The sequence below is a fragment of the Drosophila nasuta genome, chromosome 2R, assembly GCF_023558535.2.
Source record: "Drosophila nasuta strain 15112-1781.00 chromosome 2R, ASM2355853v1, whole genome shotgun sequence".
NCBI lineage: Eukaryota > Metazoa > Arthropoda > Insecta > Diptera > Drosophilidae > Drosophila > Drosophila nasuta.
In genome coordinates this window covers 7,221,321-7,245,722 of record NC_083456.1, presented here as the reverse complement: position 1 = coordinate 7,245,722, position 24,402 = coordinate 7,221,321, and the positions used below count along the sequence as shown (strand labels likewise).

Here is a 24,402-nt window from a genome sequence, read left to right as displayed (position 1 = left end):
CTCACGTTTCCAAGCTAATCACTTATGTTAAGTGGTTATAATAATTGTTTGGTTTAACTAGGGTTGCTAAGCATATGTACATTCAAAATTGATTTTTTTTAATCCAAAAAGAAAAATATTACTTTCAGCTTTCATACACATTAATCTAATAAAACATAAGTTTCTTATTCATATTCATATGAAATATAAAAATATAAAACAAAAATTTAGTTAAGTAAGTTATGTGAGAAATTAAAAAAATTAATAATAACAATCAATAAATAAATAATACATATGTATATGGAACATGTTGGCAGCCCTTGTTGGCTCAACATTGAGTGTGAGCGAATCTATTAATATTCTCTCATGATTATGCATGCCATGCATATATAATTTTTATAAGATAAGATTTGTTCGAAGCAAAAAACGACTCATATACAATTAACACCCCAATAAAAAACGTTCAGAGCAAGCCATCAAATACACAGACAAGCATACACTCATACATACATATATAAGTATGTATATATGTTCTTTCTTGGTTAAAAGTCACTCAGATGTGTGCAATTTTTATACTTACCTGATACCCATAGAGTAGAAGGGTATTATAACTTTGTGACGGCAGGAAATGTATGTAACAGATAGAAGGAGTCATCTCCGACCCTATAATGTATATATATTCTTGATCAGCATCAAGAACCGAGATGATCTAGCCATGTCCGTCTGTGTGTCCGTATGAAACACTGGATCTCAGTGTCAGACTATAAGAGATAGAGCTATAATTTTGGTATATACAATAATAGCTATAGAAATTGTGATTCCTGAAAATTTGTGCCATCTATGGTATATTTTGAATATGGTACTATATAAATATACCAAATATACCAATTGGTATATTTTCAGTATTTTTGTAGTCTTTATATGTATTGAAAATAATAACGCAATATTTTGCTTTTGTTCAAAATGTGTAGCGGGTATCTCACAGTCGAGCACACTCGACTTACTTGTTTTATACTATGTTTATTCTGAGCGCGAAGAAGAGAGAAGAATAATATAAATAATTTCACAACATTTTATTTCTTATGTTTTCTACTTTTGTTTTTGTAAAAAACGAAAAAAGTTAGAAAATTTCGAATATTGCAAACTTTTCCATCCAACTCCAACTCTTGATAATTTAACTAAAATAATGAGTAATTGCAAGAATAATTCACACAATGGAATTTCCAAACTTGCTTATCTTTATCTTTGATAGATGTTTATAATATACGTACGTATACATATGTTTATATATTTTGTGACATTTTCAAATTATAAACAAATCACTGGCTGATGCGCAGAATTGCTTTGACACTTAGCAGAATTCTAAAGCAGAATTTAAAGCTTATTGCATTGAGAAAACCGAACCTTTTTGCTATCATTAACTCATTATTAACTATTAAGTGTAACTAACATTAACTATTAGTGCTTATAAACATTAAAATTATTAGCTTGATACTATTCGAAAACGTGGAATATAAAACACAACCACTACTGCATTTATATTATTTATTAAGTAGCTGAGTTGCTTTAGTCTCAATCTACTCTCTTCTTTGTTCTTTTTTTTTGTATTATTTTTTAATACTTTTATGAGTTTACAATTAATTTAAACCCAATATAAACTTTATGCAAGTGAACATCTGGACATTGAACTTTTTCGAATAAGCTACATTCCAATGAAAGGAAAAATAATTCATAATTTCAGCTCACCATAACACAGTGGGCGATTTGGTCTCGCTAGCGGCATTTAATTCAAATTTTGAAATTTAAAAAGCGTTGATATTTTTTCACAAGTCGACAACAGATGCTTTGATTAGATTTATCAAAGCGTTTTGAAAGCTCTACGATCAACTGATCATCAGCTGTGAACGGTCAAACACACGATAGGATTTTGCAAAGAGCTCTAGAAAATTCTTCTTTTTTCGCGCATTGATTTCGAGTTCCTCGGAAATTTACAATTTTTATTAAATTTGTTAAAAGTTTGGCTTTTTATTATCTCTAAGGTATGTAATACAAAAAAAATCAATATTTGTGACCGGTCTATAAATGTGTAGCTCATAAAACGTAGTGGTAATTCAGTGTATTAACAACGAGTCCGGATTAGCGTACACCTGTCTTTCGTGGAGTCGAACTTACTGGATTCAAGTGGATTCAGTCTAACTCTTTTATTAGCCGAAAGTGTGAATCAGTGGCCTCCAAAATGTGTAATATGAACTGCTATTACCTGCTAGCCTTCAAACTATGGTACTTTTTTAGGCAGAGTGTTAGTACCAAAAAGGGATCTTTTTTTAGTATTGCACTCAGAACTTCTGAGTCAGAAGTTATCCCATTTTTTTCCATCATTCCATCATTTTTTCGATAAAGTTTATATATGAAATTTGTTAATTGAAGTTTAAAAAAAAAAAATAAAACAAAATTTTTTTTAACTTAAAAAAATCCAAATCTCTGATCAGTGAAAAAAGACCTTCTAAAGACATCTATTTTAGTATAGAAGTTATTAATTAAATGCCGCTAGCGAGACCAGTTAACAAATTTAAAAACAACAAAATTTGTACAAATTTTGCTAATTTATTTATAATTATGAATTGTTTTTGCTAAACATTTGATTATTTTCCTATTAATGTTTACATTTGCTTACATTTTGTTATATTTATTTATTTATTTAAAATCGTAAGTGTGTCGCAAGCGTAATTTTGAAGCTAGTTAGTTGTGATTTTTGGTACATACAAAATTAACTACATTCTTTATGATTTCTGAAAATTTGGTTGCGATCAGATAAAAATTTTAGAAGTTATTGAAGAAATACTCTTGTATGGGATAAAACGCTACTTACTACGGGTCTTAGTTGGTTTGGCTGACAATTTAATATACAAAATAAATATTGTGCATTCTATATTTATGAATATTAAATTTCTCTCTAAAACCTCAAAAATTTCTAGCGTGCTTTGATGTTAAGTATTTCGTGAGCAATAGTTAACAAGTACAACTGAATAAAATAAATTGTAATTAAATAATGAGAAGACAAATTTCACATAAAAAAATAAATTTAAAAAATGTATCTTTTTCTATGTGGAGATGTTAAGATTTATTATATTATGTTTAATTTTTAGTTGTTGAGAATAATTTTTTGGCATATTAATTCTGAATAGAATGGTTTTTTTCCAACACTTCTGCTCGAACTAAATCACAGACATCATCTTGCATGCGACTGAATATAACAGCCTGATATATCGATTTACCCACATATTTGTATTTCTCCTCATAATATAAGCGTTCATTGAAACCAACCTCAGGATAATCAGCCCTAGTTGCAAATTGATATTTCAAAATAGGAGCACACTCCATAGCGATGCGAAGCCGTATTTGGTTGGCAGCCATGCGACGCAAGTCACTCTTCTCCAACGATTCGTCTTGCAGAAAGGGTTCAATACGATCCGAAATAAAGGCGATTCTTGGCGTCACATACTTATAGAAGACACACTTGCCGAATTTGCTAATGCCGACAATGCAGCCATAAATTGTTGTTAACGACGACATCGGCTTCTCCAATCCATTCAAGTATATTCTGAAATTGAAGTTGTTTTAAATATATTTTATCTTTGGTATTTTATTATCATTAATTACTTGAGAACTTTCTTCTCAATAGACTGCTCATCGCTGTCAAAGTGGAGAATAAAGTTCATTGTGAGACTGGCGGCGAATTCCCTTGTAGCCCAATGATCCTCAACTGTGGGAAAAGCAGAAATCTGATTGGCCACAACACAAGACACCACTCCCGGTAAAATGTGATGCAACTGAACAAGAGAGGGTATTAAACTTTCGTTACTTTATATATAAATAACACTCACATAGGGCTTAAGGTTGATATAGCGATTGCGCATCAAACCGTCGACCAAGCGCAACAAATGCGTCAAGATGATAAAGTTGTTTTCCTTGATATTAACCCGAATACCCTCGGAAATAAAGATGGCCAATTGGGAGAGCACATGGTGTACTGCCGGATCGAGGCTCATAATCTTTAGAGCTGCGAGACGATCTTCTTCCGAGACACCCACCAGTTTCTCAGTGGTCTCTACATAGAACTTCTGTTGACCCCGCGATAGAGGATAACGACTGATGCTCTGCAGCATTACGATCTCCTCGCGGTTCCAACGCTTCCAGTCCGACTTCAATAACATTGGCTTGGGCAATTTGATAATTGGCATTGAAAGACCAACTTGGTTTCCCATTGACAGTAGACATTCTTCCATCCACATTTTGACAATATTCCGATCTTCGATCTCCTCGCAGTCGAAATCAATGTGTAGCATATAGAGGTTGCAGCCCATCTCGATTTGAGCCTGTTGCACGTGCTCTACGGTTAGTTGTGTGGCTCGAGTGTGCCTACAATATTTGACGGCTTCCACCATCAGCTTGTTCACATTCGAGCGTAATATATCGCCAAGCATTTGCAATGCTCGCTTATTCAAAGTCGTACCCAGATAGGTCTCGGCAATGGCATTCATCGACTGATCCGACAGTGTGGCAGCGAAATTCTTTTTTCGTCTCCTCTGGGGGTGGCAGTCCCTCGTAGCGTAAAATGTTGGCTAGGATTTTAATGCATCGGTTGATTCGAAACTCACGGTCGTGTTTCTGGACGTTCGACGAATCATTCCACACCGTTGAGGCAAAAAAGTTTTTTAATTTTTCTTCCATATTTTCTGCTTAATGTAAGATTAGAAACAGAATAACAATCGAGATTAATCCCTAAGAATTGACTCAAATTACCTTACAAGAATTAATCAATTTTCAGCATCCCATTTATTTATGACACCTCTTTGACAAATTAACGCGTCTCCGTTTTGCAACACTGCAATTAGAAATGTGTGTGACATCGCACTGGAGATGGCATTTTCTTAATATCTATCGACTGTTTTAGATACATAATAGTCGGCTGTCGATATATTATATAAATTAAAAAAAGGTAGCTAAAAAATATGGGTTTTATTAAAGTCGGAAGTGATACACATGTACATATGTATGCACATGTGCTTGCCACTGTAAGTATTCATATGGACAGACAGACAGTCATGTCGGCCACATGTCATGTCATGTGCATATAGATATGTACATATAACCAGCAACTTGCACTTTTGCAGATATCAAATAATATCCAAACTTGCTCCCAGTTTTATGAACAGAATATAAAACCAAGTGTTGAACTATAGAGATATTTCTATAGCTATTAATAAAAAATAAAAAATTCCACAAATTTTAACTTCACATACATATGTTCTATATTGTTGAAAACATTATCTGATCTGACAATACAAGTTACAGCGGATCGATACGAACAAAATACAATAGAGTGATCGAAATTACAATGTTCAAACTGTAATCCCTCTAGACTAGTATTTTGTTCAATTCTGAGAGAGATGGTAAATAAATAGAATACAAACTAGTCAATAACAGCTTTACTTGCATTTGGTTTGTTATAATTGTAAAATTAAACCATATTCTAGTCGGGAGTAAATCTTGGAATAATACTTACCGTTTTCATTGGTAAAGTTGGAAAAACAAGTGGTTAGCACATCTGCACTGAAGATGCGAACCAAAAGCATAAAAGCAAGAAAAACAAACTCTTTTAGAATTGAAAATAATTTCAACAAAGTTTTCCCCCACACAATGAGACTGGAAAATAGAAAATGGCAAAGAAAAGTATGATAATGAATGTGTATTCTTCAGTGTGTTTCAGTTTGTTTGGTTGCCATCAACGGCACCATTCAAGTTTGTTAAACATTAAAATGTGGTTGCGGTAGAAAAATGCTAACTAAACGCACACAGGCAGCAAACATGTCTGCAAGTATGTGTGTGCGGCTATACACTTTACACACACACACACACACACACACACACACACACACACATGTACGAGCTAAGAGTCGTTGGCAGAGTGAAAAATAAACCAACAGCTAAAATAAATATTAAAATTTGTGCAATAAAATGCTGAGCAATAAAACGAAAAACTTCAATGTATGTATGTGCGGGTCTGAGTGCTTGTGTCTGGGTGTGTGTATTTCTTCTTCTTTTTCATATAGAGCGGATGTGGCAACCGCCTCAAGTTGAGAAATATTAAGCTTTCATTCCTTCTTTCCCGGCGACTCTCTCTTACTCTATAAGTGTGCGTCTGGCCCTCCGACTGTCTGTCTGTCTGGCAGTGTTGAAAAGTACCCTCGGGTAGCAAGTTTATCGCGCTCGCTAAATCGTCGGCACGGGCCGGAAGTGATGCCAAAGTCAAGGAAGTATTCGAAGAGCAAAAGCGCAGCCGAAGACCAAATGCGGGTATCTCAAGTAATGAGCGGCTGAAAGGCGACTAACATTGCACAACCTCCGGAGAGTTGCTGTAAAAATAAGTTTAATATATCCGCATCGAGATTGCCCTGCACCCAAGCGCCAGATGCTGTCTGTTGATAAAGGAATCCACTTTGTGGCTGCGACTTTGCTCCCACAAGAATGCAACGTTTTCTCCTCTTTTTTTTGGCAGTGCCAAAGCAAACATCGAGAAAGCAGCGAGGGCCACATGTGAGTGAAAAGAATATCAACAGTAAAAGAATTCGGCAACACCTGAATACACACACATTGATAAAACTAAAGCTACGTCCTGTCTCAATAAAATGCCACCCCTGATTACAGCAAAAAAAGTATATAAAAAGAATAAAATAAAAATAGTTGTTCAAGTTGCTGCCATTGTGCTGTGTGCATCTGCAGTATATAAAGACAACTTTTACATTCTAGATGCATTGTTTGAGTAACGTGCAAAGAGATTTGCATGCAAGCAAATAAGAGTATTGTGCTCTAACCTGATATGAAAATGTTCTGACAACCACTAATGTAGCTCTGACCATAATTAAAGAAAGGAAAATAACTTGCTGCAGCTTTAAAATCAGTTTAATCTTATTTTTGCATATAATCTAAGGCTTAGCTTCTTATAGAAAACGAATCTATATATACAACTGTATACATATATATAACAAATTAATAAATTAAATATTCTAAATTCATGAATGTGGTTAGATTACTTAACGATTAAAAAGTCTTGATTTGAGATTGAACTTCTCTTTTAATCAAGATTTTGTGTTTGGAAGTTAAAGTAGCTAAAAAGAATTATAAATACCTATAGGTAAGTTATTAAAAGTAAGTGTACATACTTTACAATATAAATATTATTAGGAAATGGAATTTTGTAGACAACAAGGTCATGCCATAAAATTTGATCAAATACAATATTCAGTAACTAGACTGAAATCAAAACCATGTTACGCAATAACTTGTTGCCAATTGTGATCAAAATATTGCGATTGTTCTTGTAGTGTTGTTGGTACTAAGTGTGGCGTATTTGCTGATGGGAAGAAGAGGGAAATGATTTTATGTTTAAGCCTGGGGCAGAATAGCAGCGAAAGCAGCAGAAACAGCAAAACAAGTAACAATAAAGTTTTATGGAACAACAAACATAAGGATAACTAGTCTTGTTGCAGTGTTGATGCTATTGTTGTACTTCTTGTTGTTGCTTGTAGTTGTCATTGCTGTTGTTGCTGCTGTTCCTGAAGTTGCTGCTGTTGCTGAAGTTGCTGCTGCACCTGACGTTGCGTTGAACTCATCTCCGTCTGTGGCGTCGCCTCGTTGCTGCTGGCCATTTCCGTCAGCGAGCTCACTAAGTGCCACACACACACACACACACAACCATTCATACAAGCACACACACACACAAAGGCAGACATGCAGACACGTACACGTACACAGCAAAACAACGATACAGTTGCAGACGCGTTGCGCATGCAAACTTTGCAGTTAATGACGCAACTGTGGCGTGTTTGTAAAGTGTTGAAATTGAAATTATACCTTAGGGGCTGCTTGTAGTCGTTGCTATACCCGGCACATCAAACCTAAATGAGTTTGCTCATGCCGCGGCAATATGATTATCGAAACCCTCACACAGGAAAAAAAACAATGTTTGGAATCGTAATCGATCAGGATCATAATTATAATTTTAAGATAATACACATTATATTTATTATTAATTTAAAAATTTTATATTTCAATCCAAATCAAATATTCTGAAGCTGAAATCATACATTTTTAAATTTAAATAATTTAAACCAAAGTCACTTTATACTACATTTAGCTGCATTTGTTAATTGACATTTTTATATACCATAAATTTAGATGTCTTTTTTAATATTATTAAGATCGAAAAGTTTTTAAAATCAAGCTATTGATTCTAGTTTTTAGAACGTAATTTTTCTCTCTGTGCATGTTGCAAATTCTCACACTCGGGCATATTTTAGTTATTAAACTAACACCCTTCAATTACTAACACATTTAAAATATATTAAAAAATTAATTGAAAAATTGTACATGGTTACTAACACATTTAAAACATATTAAAAAATTAATTGAAAAATTGTACATGGTTATACTCGCAAATCACAAAAAGATCAAAACTTAATATACTATTTAAGCACAGGAGAAATTTCTATATAAAAAAAGTGTTAAATAGTTTATAGAGATATTGCTTTTATTATATCCAAAAACATATTCCTAATCCCCAAACTAAGAATTACTATGAATTCCTTCAATGCATTTTGTTATTATTATTGAATAACAATATAAAGAAGAACCGATCTAAATCGTATCCTTCTAAAAATCTACAACAACTAATATAATCTAGAGGAAAAGTATCAGGTATCTTAAAGGTTGTAGAGACCATCGAGAGTAGCTTTTTAATTGTAGCTGTTGTTGCCGTTGCTATTGTTGTAGTCGTGGCCACTGTGTTGCACTATACTCCACAATTGTTGACGCTGCTGTTGCTTCAATGCATAAAATGCTGTGAAGCGGAGTTGGTGCCAGCTCTGTTGCAACAATAACTACATTAATGTAAATGAATACAACAACCAACAACACAACATTAGACAGCAGCTGCCCCAAACAACAAAAATCCGAGCAAAAAGTATAGCCATTCCATTAACTAAATTGGACTTTGCTTACTCCACGTAAATAGTATATAATGTGAGTAATAATGTTAAAATATCGCATGAGATGCCAAGCGATAATACATTGTACATACGAAATACAAAAAATACAGGTCTATACCAAAAGTATTAGATATTAATAATGATTGGTATCCTATTGTAATCACTAAATTAATGTCATTTGCTTTTTTTTTTAATGTCATGTCAATAATTTATCACTTGTGACAAGTAGAAATTGGTTCAACAAATCTTTGTACAGATCGATAGTTTACTATACAAATAAGCATTAGGCTAAGTAGTGTATACTGATATGGAATTATAGGAATTATCAGGCATGCTCCGGTGTTCACTTTTGGTTTTCGTTCTCTTAAAATATTGTATTTTGTATTTCAAAAATAAAATTCGAATGACTCATTATTTTTAAATATTAATAATATAAATTGAAACAATAAAATGTATTTTTACTACTTAAAACAAAACTTTGCAAATTTTACTTGCGTATTTTTTTGAGATGCTCAAAAAATTAAATTTATTTATTGCAGTCATTATCCGATTAAGCTAGTACGATTTTACTATTCTAGCCTTTATATGTACCAGTCTAAGCTTAATCATATATCGATTACTGGAATGAACAATCGATAGAATAAAAAGTCAAATCTGACGTGAATTTCACAAACATATTTGAGAGAAATTTATTTTTAATTTATATAATGTATGAAACAAATTAAGTGATGCTAGCTTCACCAATTAAGACTATTCAAATTCACCTGATGTTGCATAACTGTATTATTATTAGTGTGCAGACTGTAAAATTACGTACAATAAAAAAAGCTGTACCTTGTTTTATTTTAAAATGTTGGGAAATAGATCTGATCGTCTTTTTCTTGACTCACAATGTTTTTATTAATCAGGTAACCATTTAATAATTACCATTAAGGATTGAGTCTGGATTATTCGATTTTAGAGCACAACTAACAAATCACTCACAGTATTCTCACCGGAAAGAGACGAGCTCAAATAGTGTGCCCAAACACATTATTTAGGGATTTTTATAATTTCCATTTCGATAGCCTCTTATAAACGATGACACATCGATTACATTTAAAATGTGACATCGCATGCTTTAAGACATAATTACGCACTTATCACGAGCTTCCTTTGGCAATTATTCAATCCTTTAATCAGGCCGCGAATCTGACGACAATTAGCCAAGAGAATGAAAATGAAAAAGAAAATACAAATGGGAATAAGAATTGCGATGGATGGGTGTTGGACACATGTTCCATTTATGTAAGCGCAAATCAACTTGCACAGTCGACAGACGTGGACATGCCGCATGCCACAGGGGGAATCACATGGCACCAAAACAGCTGTACTTAATTACTTGGAAATCAACCCAACCCCCTCTCCAGCAAATCTGCTCCATTGGGAACGCATTTGTAGTTGGCAAAGTGCTTCGGTCCCGTTGGAGTCATTCACCTTGCCGCCAAAAAAAAAAGCCACGCACGAATCGAAATAATGTGGCATGTCGGGTTCGCTTTCTGCCTACTGCTTGTCATACTTATTATTTCAGCAGGCTCACGCTTACAATATACTTACTCGTTTAATATTACCACCCATGGCTCTCTATACACACACTCACACACTATAGTTATTGTGGCAAGCAACACAGGAGGAGGCCGCAAGAAGCCGAGGCAGAAACACAGAGAGAGCCTCGGAATTGAGGTGAACACATCCCAGTGCTGCTAAAAGGCAAACAAAGAGAAATCAATCTTTGTATGTACTTTCACCATATTGGTAGGCATACACACACACACACATGGCTTTGCATGTGTGTTGTGTGGTGGGGCAACTTGGGGGGTATTAGGGAATATTTGCATGTCTTTGTGGACTTTTTCCATATGATTTATGACCTAAATTGTAGGTGCACAAGCACAAACACAAGCACATACGTAAGCACACACACAGGCACACATGAGCGCCGCATAATTACTCACGCACACATGCACTCATCCATCCTATGTGTACTTATGTTTGCGAGCACCTTGGGAGCGCAGCAAAGTATGCTACACTTTTCGTTTTATGAGTTAATAAGAGGCCGTGGAAAGCAGCGCATTTGTTACACCTCCCCCAAATGCCCGACGATATCAATATGAATATATATAAATTTAAGTTGTGCACTTTGCTTCATTTATTCTCAAATAAATTGACTGCAATATTCTAAGAAATCAGCACAATGACCAATTGATTACTAATTTTGTAATCCTGCATTTCAGTTAAATATTTTATTTGATAATATATTTAGATAGTTCATTATTTACTATTTAATTGTATTGCCAACATTAATTATTTTTATTCATTCGGTGAAAAAAAAACAATTTATTATATAACGTAAACACACATATATATTAACACACATAGAATTTGACGGTTAAATTAGAATACATCTTTATGGCCAACTTTCATCTTGAATTGAAGATTTTTATACCCGCTACCTATAGGGTAGAAGGGTATTATAACTTTGTGCCGGCAGGAAATGTATGTAACAGGTAGAACGAGGCATCTCCGACCCTATAAAGTATATATATTCTTGATCAGCGTCAACAGCCGAGACGATATAGCCATGTCCGTCTGACCGTATGAACACCTATGTAGTTCTCAGAGACTATAAGAGATAGAGCTATAATTTTCGACAGCATTTGTTATGTTTGCACGCAGATCAAGTTTGTTTCAAATTTTTGCCACGCCCACTCCCGCCGCCGCAAATCAAAAAAATCCAATCACAAGCTAGAGTTGCGAATTTTGGTATATAGTTATGATTCCTGAAAATTTGATTGCCATCAGATAAAAATTGTAGAAGGTATTAAAGAAATACTTTTGTATTGGCAAAAACGCCTACTTACTGGGGGTCTGAGTTGCTTTATCCGACAATTTGGTATATTGTGCCGTCTATGGTATATTTTGAATGTGGTACTATACCGAAATACCAAATATACAATTTGGTATATTTTTAGTATTTTTGCAGTAATTTCGGTATATTTTTTTGAAAATAATACTGCAACATTTTGTTTTTATTCAAAATGGGTAGCGAGTATCTCACAGTCGAGCACACTCGACTGTAGCTTTCTAACTTGTTCCTTATTTATTTAGTTCTGTATTTTCTACTTAGCAATTAAATCATAATGAAATATTGCAGATATTGCAAACAATAATCAGAAAAGTTATTTATTTTGTACATTTATTTATTAAGCAGAGAATTTGCAATTTGAACCCTCTAATGACTTCTATAAAGAACTACGTTTTATGATGATATTTATTTTATAATTGAATTAGAATATAAATAAATTGCCCATTTTTGATCAAGCTTTAATGAGAACAAAATTATTTTTTTTAATACATTTCTTAATTAAAAAAAAAATGCATGTAAGCAACAAGTTAAAATATAGTAAATTCATAAATTACATTGTCAATAAAAAACATTATTTATTATTTCATATGTTTTTATTAAGTTAAGAATTTGAAATGTGAAATAACTTTTGAATTCGATGAATGATTTATGAATTGTGTGACAAACACGTGAAGTGGGCAGCAAACTGGAGGCGTACTCTGCCTACATCGTCGACTAAAGCTCAGGGAAAATGGGTTAGGTCTTTTGCCACCTAGTAAGCCGCACAAATAAAAAAAAGGTATACAGAGTTAAGATAGGAACAGACGGGATGGGCTATCAACCGATAGACCTGCTAAGAAGATTATGCATTCAATATATAATTACGAAGAACGAAGATAGTTATGTTCTTCTTTCTTACCCTCCCAACCTGTAAAAGCTTCTGGCGCTATGCCTTTCCCCAAATTAAGCAACAATATGTAATATCAGGTGCCCATTATTTCACATTTTATTTTAAATTCATGATTATTCGACGTTAACAAATCGTAGTCTTCAAGAATTATTTAATGCATATACATAGATTCATTGTATGCATTATTTGCCTATAGTATTTCCTAATAGGATGGGTTATGTATCTAACACCTTATTGCTGTCATATATTATTTATAAACGAACTTTTGGTGCACATACTTTTCTCTTACGGCATTGATATCGCAATATCGTGATAACAGCTTTTATGTGATTTTATATACATACATACCACACCCATTTGAAATTTAAGGACTTTAAGTGCCTAATATAAACAAGTAAGAAAACAGTCGAGTGTGCCCGACTGTGAGATCCATGATCCATGTGATCAAAGAAGGGAGCAACTTATTATCTGATCGTAATGAAATTTTCAGAATATGATATATGATTGTGATTATAATTAATAATTAACAATATTCTTATTTTCATTTGATTTGCAATTGAATTGTCAATTGAATTGCCTTTCTTTTCGTAAAGGGTCTCGTTGTCTGCAAATAATCGCCAATCTGCAGCAGAAGGTGTCTACCATTGATTTGGATGGTCGAATGCGTGCGCTTTGCGAGAGTGTTCAGAGCATTGGTGAATCGCGGGCGATTAACAAGCAGCTGCTAAAAAGTCTTGTGCAACAGCGACGCGAAGAATCCCAGAAATGTGAGGAAACCGCTATCGTTTCTCGTTGTCTGCAAATAAGTCTTTTCCAGACTCTTTACGAAAAGACTCAATGAGTTCTATTGATGCCGATACTCATTTATGACAGCAGCAACATCTTCAGTACATTCTTCTTTTTATCTTAGTCATTCGATTCGGATTAGGGTTCGATTCAACTGGATGATGTTTGTTCGGGAAGAACTATAAAAAAAAAAAAAATATATTTTTAAAAAATATTTATAAAAAATGTTCACAACCGACATACTTGAAAAATTGAGGAGCATTTTAGTTAAATGAGCTCTGGACTCTCTAGGCTATGCATCTCGACTATACAATCGTCTAGATAACCTTACTAAGATTATGGAATAAACGAATATACTTACCTATACCCTAGTAAGTAGGCATTTTTTCCATACAAAAGTATTTCTTTAATAACTTCGACAATTTTCATCTGATCGCATCCAAATTTTCAGGAATCATAACTACTATAGTTATTATTATGTATAGCAAAATTCGCAACTCTACGCTTGTTATTCGATTTTTTGAAATTTGAAACAAACTTGATCTGCGTGCAAACATAACAAATGCTGTCGAAAAAAAATTATAGCTCGATCTCTTATAGTCTCTGAGATCTAGGTGTTCATACGGACAGACGGCCATGGCTAGATCGTCTCGGCTGTTGACGCTGATCAAGAATATATATACTTTATAGAGTCGGAGATACCTCCTTCTACCTGATACATACATTTCCTGTCGGCACAAAGTAATAATACCCTTCTACCCAATGGGTACCGGGTATACAAATATAATTGTCAGCTAGATTTCCCACCTTCAAAAGATCTGCTCATAATAAGACCAGACAATCTAAACTATCCTATTTATGTTCCAATAATTTGCAGCTCTGGTAACAATACAATTTTACTACCAGCAAGATCCGAAGTCGTTCAAATTAACTGAAAATGCTCACCCCAACATCAACCATATATATTTATCTCACTTTAAAAACAGTTGTAGAATCACTTCTATTTAACTTTAATACATATTGTACATACATACAGTATAAACTATTTTTAAATTTTCAATGTAAGTTCATAGTTACATTAAATTAAATATATATAAATATAATATATTTATAGAATACATTTTTCTAAAGAACAATTAAATGCCATCGTTAAATTCATTTATTAATTCTTACTTTCAAAATAAAGTTAAAGTAATTTCTTATAAAAAAAAGTAAATAAAATAGGGAAATAAATGACATCATTGACTTTGCTGAGCAAATAGATTAACCAAAGCAAAGTTGGAGGCCATGTGACATATGACTATCAATTAAGGGGCTTACGACTAGTCAAGAAAGTTCGTCGCAAAGAGGAATCCGATTGCCGTTTGCCAATTGTCGATTGATGAGTACTGATTGCTGATTGCAGATGCAAGAAAATCAATGCGAAACGTTGAGTTCAGCGAATTCGGTTAAGGGATTAGGCCAATCCACGGGCTGTAATCCACAACTGCTGATGCAGATATGCAACTAATCCAATTCTGGCCGAGCATATAAAACCCAGCCCGGGCCAACTGTGATTTTGTCTTGGCCAACGACCGGGCCAGCAAAGTGCTTGTCATGGAGTACAACATAAGTGGCTTGGTGTCGAATGTGTCGACTGCGCTGCGGCCAGAGGCGCGCCTGGCAGCCGAGTCCAGGCTGCTGGGCTGGAATGTGCCGCCGGAGGAGCTGCGTCACATACCCGAGCACTGGCTCACGTATCCGGAGCCGCCCGAATCAATGAACTATCTGCTGGGCACACTCTACATATTCTTCTCGCTGATGTCGCTGATTGGCAACGGTTTGGTCATCTGGGTATTCTCGGCAGCCAAGTCGCTGCGCACGCCCTCCAACATACTGGTCATCAATCTGGCCATCTGTGACTTCCTCATGATGTCCAAGACACCAATCTTCATCTACAATAGCTTCAATCAGGGCTTCGCCTTGGGCAACCTCGGCTGCCAGATCTATGGCATCATCGGCTCCTATACGGGCATTGGAGCGGGCGCCACGAATGCATTTATCGCCTACGATCGCTACAACGTGATCACGCGGCCCATGGAGGGCAAGATGACGCATGGCAAGGCCATTGCCATGATCATCTTCATCTACATGTATGCCACGCCCTTTGTGGTCGCCTGCTACACCGAGACTTGGGGTCGCTTTGTGCCGGAGGGCTATCTGACGTCCTGCAGCTTTGACTATCTGACCGATAACTTTGACACCCGCATGTTTGTGGCCGTCATATTCTTCTTCAGCTTCGTCTGCCCCACCACCATGATCCTGTACTATTACAGCCAGATTGTGGGACACGTCTTCAGCCACGAGAAGGCGCTGCGAGACCAGGCCAAGAAGATGAATGTTGAATCGTTGCGCTCCAATGTGGACAAGAACAAGGAGACGGCCGAGATAAGGATTGCCAAGGCGGCGATTACCATCTGCTTCCTCTTCTTTGTGTCCTGGACACCGTATGGCGTCATGTCCTTAATCGGCGCCTTTGGGGACAAGAGTCTGCTGACTCCGGGTGCGACAATGATCCCGGCCTGCACCTGTAAAATGGTAGCCTGCATAGATCCTTTCGTGTATGCCATAAGTCATCCTAGATACCGCTTGGAGCTACAGAAGCGATGTCCTTGGCTCGCCATCAGTGAGAAGAATCCCGAGTCCACCTCGGTGGCTTCCACGGCAACCACACAGGAGCCACAGCAGACGACGGCGGCGTAACCTGTCCCAAAAGGATTTAACTGAGAATTCCGATAACGATACACGCACTGAAAACGTAATATAAAATGCCAGGACTAAAGCTATAACAAAAACTCAACAAAAAAAAAAAAGGAAAACAAAAAGCAGAGAACAAGATTCTCATACATATACATACATATATTTGATAATTATGATTTGTAGTAATTTCGTTTCGTCTGTTATCCAATAAAGCAAATAGTGAATTATTGCAAGCAATGAATGGAAAAAGTGAAATTTAAGCTCTGTGTTGTCAGTCAGTCAGAGAAGAGTCAGAAAGGGAGAGGGAGTGAAGAAACTAACGAAGCACAGAATACGTGAATGCCAAAAATGTTGTGCTAGTTTCTTAGGCAGGGCGCAACACTTCTGCACACAATCCACATAGTCCACTAAGCTTGCTCTCTTGCTCTCTCGCGAGAGAGAGAAAGAGAGAGCTTTCGCTCACTGGAACACGCGTGCGCAGTGCGCACCATGATACAATAATACAAGGTAGTCTCGTCGTGTGCTTTTTTCGTTCGGTTTCTGTCCACTATCGTCAGTGCGCTCGTGCTTGTTGAAGCGAAAGGTTGTGCGCGGACGATTTTTTCCCTAAATGTTAACCCTTGTGCAAGACAAAAATGTCAGATTGCAATTATATTATATAAATATATGAACTTTATGATAGAATTAAGAACCTGAACAAAAAAATTAGTAATCAAAAATAAAAACAACGATTACTGTCAACTTCTAAACTGTAAATAATTAAATTATAAAAACATTTCAACTCTTTTTTATATAGTGGAACAATTAAACCCTATGCGCCATTGAAGGGTTAATCACAAAGCTCTACTGTCGATTCTTTCGCACTCACTAGGCGCAGTCGTTTCACTCGCACTTATGCATGTGATAGATAGTGGACAGCTTTTCCGACGAGACTACCTTGTGTTATTGTATCATGGTGCGCACTATGCAGTGGGCGCGAGGAACGTTGTGGCATTGGCACACACATGTGGAACACAACACACTGAAAGTAATAGTAGAAATGTAGGTGAAGTAAACGCGTTTCCCGCACGTCTCAGTCGCAAACTTGGAATCCACATGGATTGATAAGCGACTTGGCTCATCTTTAATGCATAAGCCCTGCGTTCCACACACATTCAACGCAACTCAACTCTACTCGACTCGACTCGACGCACATTCATCACTTCTCTTACGCTGTAAATCATGCGCTGCACTTGCGTTCCACATGGCATCCACACACAAATGTTGGCCACTGAAGACGCCTAGATTTCGTCTGCAGCATCCACATGGCCCACTGCCCACTTCTGGGCATTTTTAGATTTTTTATTTTCAGCCAATGTTGTTTGCAAAAGTGTTGCGCCGTCTGTTAGTGTGGCGCCTCATTATTATTGTTGTTACTTTTCTTTTCCTTTCGTTTCGTTTCGTCGTTTTTTTATAGCCTGTCGCCTCTCTGCGACTTCGTGTTGCACAGTCATTGCCAGCAGCGCCTTTCCTGACTCGCTTTGTGGCAGACCCAAAACCGCACACAGACAGCAGCAGTCGCAGCGGCAGCGGCAACGGCAGCAGCAGCAAATGGCAAGTGGCAAGTGGCAAGTGGCGCAGACCGTAAACCAAAATCGTCCGCAGCCACCAACACTGGCAACAGCAAAAACGAAGCAAAATTAATGAAAATCACCCACGCACGCACACACACACACACATACTCGAAGAGCGAGAGAGACAAAGAAAGACAATTAAAATGGCAGCCACAAACGTCCTTGCGGTGCACGCCAACTGAGTGACTGCCACCAAGCAGCAGGAGTAGGAGCAGGAGCAGGAGCAGGAGCCAACAGCCAGACCTGCCACATTTGTCTTCCACGAATTTCACTTTCGCACTCATTAATTAAGATAATTAGGCCTTTTCGACGCCTTCAAAGTTCAACGTGTGCAACAAACGAAGGCCTTTTTCGAAGGACACCCCCTCTGACGACGTCGACAGCGACAGCGACGGCGACTGCGACTGCGACGCCACGTATTTAGTGACAGTTCAAAGCTCAGATCAGCTCAGCTCAACTCAACTCAGAGTTCGCAATAGTCTTGGACCTGCAATTTGCACTGCTCACGTGAAGCCCACTTGAAGCCTTTAATGAGTGGCTGTGCCTCACTGTTGTCCTTCTTAAGACTGACTGCAGCACATGCCACTGCCACCACATGCCACCCCTCTGCTTTTGGCTTGCGTGCAGCACAAGAAGCCTCACATTTTCATAGCTTTCATGTGCATTGCGAAGCCATACTTAAAAATTCGCACATAAATTAAAAAACAAATCTAAAATCCACAGTGGAATGCAAAAATATTGTACACATGCAAAAACCGTTCGAGGATTATTATTTATTTATTCATTTTTGTTATTAGATAAGCTGATGTGGTCTTCATCGCTTTGATTACTTTAAGTCCAATTTAAAAATCGGATGACACTGAAAAAACAACGAGTTTCTAAAATCAAGAACATTTGTCTTAAAAATGTGTTCTTTAATTAAGACTGCTTTAAGAACAAATTCTTAAAACGAAGAACATTAATCTGAAAAATGTCAAATTCTCATAATAAGACTAACAATACTAGATTAAGGTTACAACATTCTCTAATCTATCAAAATTCCTATAATGTTATCTATTTGTTTTTATACCCGACTGTAGCTTTCTTACTTGTTTTTATCTAGTTTTGAGTTTTTTCTTTCATATATCAATTAGTCGAGCTGTCGAGAACCTTTCTTCAGGCCAGTCTGAGAACTAACATGCAACTGAATAACGTACAACAGAATGCACCAACAAAATAAAATAAAACTATTAATAAATACTATTTATTAAATAGTAAGAAATACATTAAAATATAATGAAACATTTTTTTTATCTTATAATGAAATGTTTTGGTCTTATTGAAACAAGATTTTTTGGCCTTATTAATAAGAACTTGTGTGTTATATAAAGTGTTCTGGAAATCAAGATATGTTTTCTAACTTTAACATTTTCTTGTTCATGTTCTTACGCACTTCTTAGGCCAAAATTTGGAATGTTTTCTTTTAGTGTAATTTTGGTATTTACATTAATATGTACGTTAATAATTTAATATGTTCCCTGATCTGTTAATCTGTGTATTTATATTTCTGAGAAAGCTAAGCAAAACAAATTAATCAATTTTGGAATAAATCATATTCTTGATTCTTGTAATTTAATATAAAATTACAATATTACAATGTGATCGGTTACATTAAAATAGTCAAAGATTGAATCACATTTAAATTTAAATTAACGAACAAATTATTTAGAATAGTTTAAATTAGTTTGATCATTTATCATTTGCTAAAACTACTGGATGAAAAAAATTAAATTTAAATGTTAAGAATAAACTAAATTAACTACAAATTTACAAAAATATGGATTTAAATAAATCAAATGATAATAATTGATCAAACATTAAGATTAATGGATTATTTTAAGATTAAGATGTATTATTTTATTGCCTAGGTTTCCCAATCTTTAAATTACTATGTCAATTTGTTAAAGAAACTTAAAGACAAGGTAAATTTAGTAACACATTAAATGTTGGCTTAGTTAGTTATTGATAAGTGCAATCTAAAATTTAAAATCAATACAAATGTGCGAATGAAGAGAGCATCAATTTGAATTATTTCATATAGTCAACGCGATACAAAATAATTATCTCAACACAAATACTTTTTATATACATATTTTAACACAAAGTCACGTTTACAGCATTGTCATGATTGATTTGAAAAGACATAATAGTTATTAAGACATTAAACTTGTTTAGACTGAGCTTCATCATATAAATTTCCGTTAAGTAGAATCTACCGCATCATTCCATAAGCGTATGTGTGCAAGAGAGGAACAGCTAATGGAGTTGCATCAAGGGTGGCACCGTATTTTGGCTAATATTTTGGTATATTTATCGAAAAAATGGCGATATCGATGGAAATAAGCTAGTAAGTTCACTTGCAACTTTTGGCGTCTTAAAATTATTTCAAATTGTTTTTAAATCAAAATAAATAGACAGGGGTATATAAAATGTTTCAACAAAATCGCCAAGACGATCAATTTCGCAATTTTATATAGAATATGATATTGCAAAGCGAGTTGTTTATTATGATGTAAAACGCAATGAAATAGAGGTATTTGATGAATAATAAAACAAAATGCATACTCGTATAATTTCTTAAATTGCTCATTTTTGGTTAATTTGTTTCTAGTGCTTTTTAAATTGTTCTTCTTCTTGCCTTAACTTTGTTTACTTTCTTACCCCTAAACAGCTTTTTGCGTGATGCAGTTTTGGTGTAAGCACTTGCATCATAGAACTGCATCATTGAAGATCCACTTGGTATAAATATAATGTAAAATGTTAAAAACGAATATCGCATTGTTACAAGGGCAACTTTTTAAAATCGAAGTTTTATTATCGAATGTGTCAAAGTGTGAAAGAATAAGTTGACAGGACCGATAAATACAGAATTCGATAAAAGCCAACAATATTGAATGTGACAACTGTGGTGATAAAAGACATAGAATGCAAAACAATTCAACCAGTAACTATACCCTTTTTTTTCTGAAATCATATAAGAACGTATAAATTTTTACCTTATAGGTATGTCTCGTGCCTTCGCAATTGTAATGACTTCTTTAAAAGCATCTGTTGTCCGCCTTCAGCAATGCATTGAGAGGGCGCAGGAGCTGCTTGCCAATATTGTCACTACTCAGAATGTCAACATGCATCATGGGAATATAGAAAGGTGTCTTACTACGGTTAAGTTGGAATTGGATATTGTGCGCTTACATCTTCTGAAACTTAAAGATATCAATCGTCTTTTTCTGGATATGAAGCTGAATTATTTGCGTCGCTCCAATAGAAATTAATACATAATTTCAGTTAAAAATATGTATCAAATACTCTGCAGATAAATATTAAGTGTGTTTTACTAATTCATTTCTCGTTTTTACAATTGCCAATAGATTTGAATGTCAAAAATTGAGTCGAAATCAACAGTTTGATTAATTCATCGTTGGTGCAATCTAAAATTTAAAATCAATTCAAATGAAGAGAGCAACAATTTGAAGTACATACATATTTCATAAAGTCAACGTAATTGATAGGAAAGAAAGTAAATATAATTGAGTTGACTCCTCAAATGTATTCGATGAATTCTCAGTGCTTTCTCGCTGCTTTGTGCCACGTTGCAAGGCCTAAATAATGAGCTGCATAGCGTCTATGGTAGTTATCTTGTGGAAGGGAGTCAGCGGCAATGTTATCTCGTTGGCTGTGCGTGGCAACATTGCGTATACGCCCGCTGGTCCCTCGTTAATTGCAATGCTTGTCATTTGCCTGTCAATTTGCATTTAAATTACAAAATTTAAACGCTTCATTCTTGTGTTTTGTTCAGCGTTGTTTTCTACTGCGTGCGCTAGTCAAGAGTATCCTGTTACTTTACGACCGCCAGGAGAGCCGCAGGAGACTGTCGACGGAGCATTTGTCATAGCTGAAAGAGAGAGAGAGAGAGAGACAAGTCATTGACGATGCCATAGACACTTCACTCTGTGACGTATGTCCTTTAATGCCACGCCCCCATTCATTCACAACAGCCCGAGACAGGCTTAACCCAATCTTTTTGTTCATGTTGCTGCGTGGCTAATTCACAATAAGCATCAGCATGGCCAGGGTCGGAAAACGTTTTTGGCTAATTTTGTTGCAAATTGCTGGGCTGTAAAAAACAACAGCAACAACAAAAAAAGTAAAAACAGAGAGAGAGAAACGAAATTGCCGTGTTGTGCCATGGCCCATGCTTCATGGTTGACCTCGAACTTTGTTCTCTGACGCGAACGCGCATCTCTCTCGCATTTGCCGTTTAATTAAAGCGACGCCCACTTTCCACTTTCCGCTTGCCACCCATCATCAGCATCAGCATGAACGATGAGGAGGCAGGAGGTCGCCACCCACAGCTCGAGCTCCTTGCCCATCCTGTGCGTGTTGACCTTATTATGTTAACTTTGTGTGCAGTGCATAAACTGTGATAAAAATCGCATATTCTACGCAGAGTTGCGCGTTGCTTTGCCCCTTTTTAAATGTCTATAATTTATGTTGGCCGTTAAACTCCGGCTCGGCTTGGCTTGGCTTAACTTGGCCTCGCTTTAGCGATTTCGTATAGCTTACAACAATTTGATGGCATATAATTATTAGTTCGTATAATTTATGGCTTCATTTTGGCTTACAAAGTCCAAGTCCGAGTCCCCTTTGCACTTTGCACTTCGCACTTTCCACTAAGTACGGAGTACACATACAGAGTTCAGCTGCTGATTTATAACTAATTTAGCCTGGCACTTTTATGTGAGCTATCAAAAAGTGCTGCAGCTGCTTTGGATTTTAATAAACAGCATAAGCAGCAGCTTCAAACTGTCTTTGACAACAGCCAGCCAGCAAAAAGAAAGAATTTCGCCCGCATGCAAATAATTGCCTCAAAGCAAAACCAGGTCGTGGCCTATTGCTCAATTTTTGTGGCACAAAGTGACACCAACTGCATTGCAGTCTGAGCGCGTCAAAAACTATTTTGCTTGCGAATTTGCATTTTGTTGTTAGTTTGTGTGTGTGTGTGTGTCAACAAGACAATAGGCCAAAGTGTTGGCCTGTCTAAGGCAGTCATTTGGCTGTTGGCCAACAAACGCATCCATTCGTTTTGCAACCCGAAAGGACAACCAAGTAAATTTGACTTTAAAGCTTAAAGTCACTCGAGACCTTAAAATAAATGCAAACTATGCACATAAAATATGACCAGTTTGTGTTGTTGCTGTTGCTTTGTAGTAAATCACATTAACTGGAACTTCAGTTTCAGGACAATATGATGAGACTTGCTCCTAATTTATGCACCTAATTGACTTAAAGTAAAATTTGCTCTCCAGCTCGGGGAGAATGTTCAACTTTCATTTACGTAATAGAACAAGGAGTCTCAACTTTGAGGCCTCGATAAATTTAGCAGAAAATAAACAAGTGCTCTTAACTTATGCAAATGGTACATTTTAACACTTGATTATTTTTCTTTTTTTTTTCGAACTAACTTTTTAGCATTTAATTAAAATGATACAAATACTGCAGAGTACTAGAACTTTTCACATGTTAAAGATAACTTTACTACACGAAGCTGTTGAAAACTTAGTTTTTTTCGAGTTCCATATTATGACAGTGAAGCACAATTTCAAAATATAACAGCTGCAACTCAATTTACGCCAAAGTTTAGGAGACAAAACATTTCAAATGAATTAAGTTCAAAATTGTTTCACCGTTTAGTCTGTGGGTAATATTGAAAATTTCAGTTACCGGATCATTCCATAAGCGGCTGGGTGTAAGAGAGGGACCAAAGTCCAAATATATGTACTACAAGTAAGTAGAGAGAGGAATATGATCGTTGCAGACGGAACTGCTTATTATGATGCAAAAGGGTAATGAGTTAAGTCAACTAATGAATCAAAAATTAAATTTAAATAAACTTATAATTTTTGAATGCCCTGAATTATTTTATTAAATTGCTCTCTTTTTGGTTGATTTATTCCTGAGTTTGTTTACTTTTGAACCCCTGAACAGCTGTTCGCGTTATGCGACTTTGGTCTAAAAACTTGCATCATAGAACAGCATCGTTAAAGCAGATTAGCTGATTAATCGAATCGGGTAAATAATAATAATTTGTTTAATATAATACAGATAGTTGTAGTTACATATTCACGCTACGTGAAAACGTTTCTATCAATTGCATTTCACAGCCCAAATATAAATCGATAATATCAAACGATTATGCGATCAATTTGAGATGTCTCTATAATTATTGTGTCTTTTCAAATTAATCCTTACAATGCTGTAAACATGACTATTAGTTCAAATATATATATAAAAGTATTTTTGCAATTCATATATATTATACTATAATATCAAACGACTGTGCGATCAATTTGAGATTTCTCTATAACTATTGTGTCTTTTCAAATTAATCCTTACAATTCTGTAAAC

General features: G+C 35.7%; 2 protein-coding genes across 4 annotated transcripts; one reads left to right on the top strand and one right to left on the bottom strand.

The window, feature by feature from the left end:
• Positions 1-3,092: 3,092 nt before the first annotated feature.
• LOC132785637 (transcription initiation factor TFIID subunit 6-like) lies at positions 3,093-5,564 on the bottom strand. Of its 3 annotated transcripts, none has more exons than XM_060791829.1 (4): positions 5,546-5,564; positions 3,864-4,715; positions 3,640-3,809; positions 3,093-3,580 (listed from the first exon to the last, which is right to left on the bottom strand). In XM_060791829.1, exons 2-4 carry the CDS (start codon positions 4,518-4,520, stop codon positions 3,151-3,153), a joined length of 1,257 nt encoding a protein of 418 aa, XP_060647812.1. In that variant the 5' UTR covers positions 4,521-4,715; positions 5,546-5,564; the 3' UTR covers positions 3,093-3,150. The 3 variants fall into 3 exon arrangements, with proteins under 3 accessions (XP_060647812.1, XP_060647810.1, XP_060647811.1); XM_060791827.1 differs by lacking the exon at positions 5,546-5,564 and adding an exon at positions 4,783-4,873; XM_060791828.1 differs by lacking the exon at positions 5,546-5,564 and adding an exon at positions 4,788-4,857.
• A 9,608-nt stretch (positions 5,565-15,172) lies between these two features.
• On the top strand, positions 15,173-16,605 carry LOC132785656 (opsin Rh3). Its single transcript, XM_060791854.1, has one exon. The coding sequence runs from the start codon at positions 15,203-15,205 to the stop codon at positions 16,346-16,348; it is 1,146 nt and encodes a 381-aa protein (XP_060647837.1). The 5' UTR covers positions 15,173-15,202; the 3' UTR covers positions 16,349-16,605.
• The last annotated feature ends 7,797 nt before the right edge of the window (positions 16,606-24,402 follow it).